This window comes from Trichechus manatus, unplaced genomic scaffold (assembly GCF_000243295.1).
Source record: "Trichechus manatus latirostris isolate Lorelei unplaced genomic scaffold, TriManLat1.0 scaffold00098, whole genome shotgun sequence".
Classification (NCBI taxonomy): domain Eukaryota; kingdom Metazoa; phylum Chordata; class Mammalia; order Sirenia; family Trichechidae; genus Trichechus; species Trichechus manatus.
In genome coordinates this window covers 3,881,138-3,887,137 of record NW_004444034.1, presented here as the reverse complement: position 1 = coordinate 3,887,137, position 6,000 = coordinate 3,881,138, and the positions used below count along the sequence as shown (strand labels likewise).

Sequence of the window (6,000 nt, the reverse complement as noted above, 5' to 3'; positions counted from 1 at the left end):
CCCAGACACTACTCACCAAGGTAGAATGTAGAGCATTATCTTTATAAGTAGTGTCATGCCAATTGAGCTAGATGTTCCCCGAGACCATGGTCCCCAGATAGGCTCTACTTTTTTTAAACATTAAAATGCAAATATGTTTAAGCTCCTACATTTTGACCTGTTATAATTGCATTCCTCAAACAAAATAGAATACTTCAGTGATACATGTAGTTCCTCCTTTTTTACATAAGGCCATTTTCTTGCAACTTGGTCCTAAGGAAGTCCCAGACTAAAATAGTGCATCAAGAGGACTGTGCATAATCAGCCTCACTAAAAACAGCTTGATTAATACTGAATATGTCCTAGTTCCTAATCAATTATGCTAACAAAGTCACAAGCAGCACATCTGCAAGCCCTGACAAGGCCCATGATCTCAGTAGAGCCTGATAACCGGGACTCCTTGGGAAGCTGCTCAGTGTAGCATCCTCAGTGCAAAGACTAAATCTCTGCACATTGTAAGTGCATGAACAAAAGGCATGCTAATTTTGTAACACTGTTACAAACTTTACTACTGTTATTTTATTCGCTTAACATATTATTGGGTTCTAGAATGAAATGTCAGATTAAATTGCTCTCTAACTATAACAATAGAAACCTAAGTGTCCCACTTAACAAATGACACATCCTTTCCAAGTGACAGATTGATAGACAAAACATTTGCCACTTGGTGCTTTACGAACCTCTGCTAGGTGATAAGACAGAGCTAAACATTTGAATAATCTGACTGGCAAAATCTGCCTCAAGCTGGGGAATCTGAGCTGCTTGATTTATGTCCATCTCACAACAACAGAATTAGAATCTTATAAAACTGAATGTGACACTAGTATTTATAGACTGTCTATCGTCATGTACATTTGAGCAGTGAGAGAGTCACTTGTCAGCTTTGTGTGAAGTTACCTCAAGTCACAAGAATGTTAGAATAAATAGAATTCTGATCTTTTTTCTGTTTTGGGGGGGTAGCCAACTGGGCGCTATAAAAATTTGTTTAATTCACTTTCTTACTCTCTATGTAAATGATACATAATAGTAGCCAATAATGAAATTAACCATGGTTTTTGTTGTTTTATTACCTTCAGTATGAACTTGGCTATATTTGAGTCTTGTGGGACCCTGAAATTCCTTCCTCAAGCAGCCCCGACTCTGATGCCAGGGCCTGCAGGCGCCTCTTCTTGAATGAATCCTCACGAGAGTGATCAGCCCTAGTCCCAAAGGATGGCCAAAGCCAACAGGCTGTTGGACATAGTGGAAAGAAACATGGACAAATGAACTGGGGTGTCCACATATGTACCTGCAAGCTCCCTCTCAGTGTGGGACGGAGCCAGGGTGAGAAGGGGGCTGTAGGCTGAGGGGACATCACCATTTGTACTCTTGCAAAAAAATAGGGATTTACTTGGCTTTAATTAGTTGTGCTTTTATATCTGAAAAAAGTCTTGGTAGACAGAAACTGTTTTCTATTAATTTTGAATCTCCAGTAATATGGACAATATTAAACTCATTCTTATGGTTGGAATTTAATAAATAATAGCTGAAGGATGAATGAATGAAGACTTAAGATATGATTTAAAATTTCCAGCAATATTGTACGTGATGACGCTTCCCTTCTTATATTTTGCTGATCTAAGCAGCATTATATATACAGATAGATAGAAAATATATATATTTGGGAAGTTACATAAATGCATTAGTCATGAATTTCATCATCTCTAAGATGGGACAAGAACAGAAGTGACCTCAGAAGGTGTTTTAAGAACATTCTCAAATTTATATCACTAGTAAGACGTGTAGCTCAGATTCAAACCTAGAAACTCTTCCACCAGTCTTAAGACACAAACTGAGCAAGCTGGGATAAAACAGCAAGAAATGCAAGGCAAATCATTGTCTTTTTTTTCCCTATACTTTCTGGCTTGACTTCCATGTTTTCAGGCTGGTCATCCTGGAAGGTGAATGTCACTAATTTAGGCCCTCAAGTGGAAATATTTGGTTTTCTACCTGTTGCCGGCTCATAGCGACCCTATCGGACAGAGTAGAATTGCCCCATAGGGTTTCCAAGGAGCAGCTGGTGGATTTGAACTGCTGAGCTTTTGGTTAGCAACCACTCTCTTAACTACTGGGCCACCAGGGCTCCAAAATATGAAACGCTTCACAAATTTGCGAGTCATCCTTGTGCAGGGCCAATGATAATCTTCTGTGTGTATCATTCACAATTTTAGTATATGTGCTGCCGAGATGAACACGTTGGTTTTCTAAATAGGAGCAAATTGGAATTTCAGAAAAAGTAAATTTTAGTTTAGATATAGTAAAGCTATGTAAGAAAATCTTGGATTTTCTTGTTGTTATTGTAACTATTTTGTTTGTTTCTCTACATTCTACTTTATCTACATAGAAAAAAATCTTTGGAGAAAAATAAATTACTTGCCTACAAGAGCAGGTGATGCTGGAGTGGGTCTGGAGGCTTGTTCTGTCGGTAATGGAGGTGGTAAGGCTGGGCTTTGTCCTGTGTATACAATGCATGAGTTAAGTACTGGGGAAAAAATTATTAGCAAATTTAATGTCCACAACTAAAATAGCTAGATCTGTCCCCAACATGAATAATTCATAATCCTGAGTATAAATTCATATTATTATGCAATAAGAAAACTGTTATTAGGTAAGACCTTTAAATGGATACATTCACAGATTCATTTATCCTCAGAGCTATTTCTGAATATATTATTTTTCGTAGATGTATATACGAAGTTAAATATATCTACTGGACTTTATTAATGGAAAATCTACATGAGGTCAAGTAAAGCAATTTATTTTCAATACGCACTTTAAATTATGAAAAGTAAAATCACAGAAGCTGAGAGGAATCCTAATATATAGAAAAATAATCATTTTTCCATTTAACTAAAAATTCTTAAATGATATAACAGGACAATAAAAGAAGGTTGAAATTCATAGGCCTTTCAATATTGAACAGGTACATTTTCTCCTGCCAAAATAAATGACCTGTAGTTAAGTAAATAATGAGCCGAAGGGAAAATATATTCAGTTTTATGGAACTTTGAAATGCTCCCTCAAGTCTCTGGGCTTATTATGAACTGTATAAAAACCCACAATCATTTCCGAGTGCTTCCTTATCCCAAGTGATTTCTTTAATTAAGTAATACCAGCCAGGCCATGAACTGTAAACATTAACTAGCGTATGATCCCATATGAAATGCTTGCAAAATGTTTTATCATTAATTTCCGTTCCATAGACTCATGCTGTATATATTTTTTTATCCAGGAATCGACATGGGCATATGCACCTTCTAAAATCTCACTTACAACTAGATATTATCAAATGTCAGCAGACCTGCCTGCTTACTGAAAGTTTTCCTTTTATAGAACTTGTCAAAATTAGTTCTCTGTGGCGAATTATAGTTTAGTAAGCAGCGCAATCAGAGTTCCACACGCGCCCATTCCACAATGCTGCAAAAGGGAGAATTCTAGTCCTAGGCCCTCATGCCCAGGAGACCTCAGTCTCCATCCATTGCAGGATTTTCCATACAGGTTGATATTTGAGCATATTCAAGTATGTATAAAAGCAAAGCATATTGTTTCAAAACATGCAAGCCACATACCTAGAAAAATATTAATCCATAATATATATGTTTTTTTCTCATTGGAGCAAAAATTTTATAGAAACAAAATGCAAATAGATGTTCTTTTTCTGAGGAGTAAGAAAAGGTAAGGTTGAATACGAGAAAAAGAAGCTTGACCCACATGATTTTTCCCTGACATTTACAGGGATGTGATGTGCTTATGATGTGCCAAGAACAATGCCGAAAAGTTTCCTTGTATTAAGTCACTTCATCTGCATAAAATCCTTAGAACATAGGTATAAGTCTCATGTTACAGTTTTGGAAACTGAGGTGAACAGTGAATCAGACCGCTCAGCTCCTAAGAGACGCTCCAGAGTTCCAGTGCTTCACACTCCTCTCAGACAGCCTGAGGATGATGGTAAGAGGCTCACCTTATACTGGAGAGACCACAACTGCAGCTGAGGGAGGACAGAGGAGTGAGGCTTCTACCTTGAGTCTTCCACCTTCTTTGTGGGTCAAAGGGATATACAAAGACTTGTTCTCAAGTCTTGCTTGAGAGCTGTCTTGAAAAAAATATATCTAAGACAGAATGGCATTTGCAACTTTTTTAAAATCCAAGGAGAGCCTAGATTTAGGAATGAGTCGATTAATTGACAACAGCTTAAAATACAAGCAGTCATGAATACAAATTGTTTTTAAATTCTAAGACTTGCAAAAATATCTCCATGGAAGGGTGTCCAGTTCAATATAAGCTGCCTCCTATCCTGCCATATACTTCTGTGAACAATGGTGGATGTATTATAGTCTTTTATCATTTTGATGAGCTCCTCAGGAATTTATTTAAAAGTTATGAGGTTCTTTTCACCAGAGAGTTTCATATAATTTATACTACAAAATATTCTGAGATTCACCTGGAAGGACTATAAGTTCATTATTTCATTGAAAAAATAACTTTATCGATCATTTATTGCATACCAAGCACTGAGGAATGATAAAACTGCAACCCTGCTTTCAAGAATCTCCGAGTTTACTAGCTGAAGGCGGCTTATAGACAGGTTATTATAATAGAGAATGCTGATGGATACAGAGGAGATATGGCAGAAAGATTTCTAGAAGAGATTAATCGTAATGTGCATTTAAAAGCCTAAAAGGAGTCTGCCAGATAAAGACGGATTGGAGAAGGGGAGCCATTCCAGGCAGAGGGTATCTCATGAAAAAAGGCCTGGAGGCCAGCGTGTCCAAAAAAATCCTGTTGCTCTCAAGTTGATTCAGACTCATGGTAACCTCATGTATGTCAGAGTAGAACTGCACCCCTTAGGGTTTTCATGGTTATAATCTTATGGATGTAGATTGCCTAGTCTTTCTTCTGTGTATTTGAACCTCCAACCTTTTGGTTAGTAGCCAAGCGCAAACCGTTTGTGCCACCCAGGGTACAACTATTAAAATAATCAAACTGGTGTTTCTACAGGATAAAGTGCAATATCCAGTTTATATCAGAAATTCTCTTCAACTGTAATTGAGTATATTGTGCTCTCCTAAGGTGGCTGACTGCATGACTGTGAGGCAGTGAACACAATAGGGAAGTAAGACTGTAAAAAAAGAGAAGGGAAGGGCAGATGGCCACTTGCCTCCATGAGGACAGTGATAGTTGGCCTTGGCAGGGGAATTATTTGCTTGGGACCCATGTAGGCTGTTCTAAGGGATGCCAAAAAAGAAAAAAAAAAAAAATCAGGCTCTTCATACTCGGGTATGGTACGTGGCTTTAATATTGACTGATAGAAAAGATTTCTTTGATGTTCAAATAATGTCAGAGAATGCTATTGAAATTAAAGGCCATTTTGCTACATAAATGAACATATTATTATATATTATATACAATATTACATATAATAAATTATATTAAATATACTATTATATTTATAGTACAATTTAAAAATGAAAGCCATGTTGCTTGGTGTAAAGGCCTTATGCTTCGGAGACAAATGCATATAGGTTTATTAGTTGTGTGAACTTGAAAAGCCTCAGGAAGTCCCCAAGCCTCAATAGGGCCTCTATAAAATGAGGCTAGTTTTTACGGTTGTTACGAAGATTAAATGATTAACCATCCAACACAGAGTAGATATTCAAAATATTAAGTCTTTCTCCCATAATGTCTTTATAATTTATATTCCATCTGGTTGCACAGGAGGATTGGAAGCAGGATTTTGAAATAAGAAAACAAACACGTGAAAGATACAATTAAACATGATAGAAATAGCAGAACACATTTACAGGAAAGAGGTTTATAATTTTATTGTGAATATTTTCCTTTGGAATTCCTGAAGATTGTTACTGTCTGAATAAAAAGTTGTTACTCTCTGAAATTTACACTGGAACTCTAAAGGTGCCCTTT

General features: G+C 36.8%; 1 protein-coding gene and 1 non-coding gene across 2 annotated transcripts in view; both read right to left on the bottom strand.

Annotated features, from left to right (window-relative positions):
• Positions 1–2,163: 2,163 nt before the first annotated feature.
• LOC111821698 (U6 spliceosomal RNA) lies at positions 2,164–2,273 on the bottom strand. The gene has a single exon (XR_002825044.1). It is a non-coding gene; the product is annotated as a U6 spliceosomal RNA (small nuclear RNA).
• Positions 2,274–2,447: 174 nt separating this feature from the next.
• Positions 2,448–6,000, bottom strand: part of TRDN (triadin) — a 125,771-nt gene continuing 122,218 nt past the window's right edge. The window contains exon 9 of the mRNA XM_004382753.1: positions 2,448–2,533. Coding sequence (XP_004382810.1) covers positions 2,448–2,533 — 86 coding nt within the window. The remainder of the gene's footprint in view (positions 2,534–6,000) is intronic.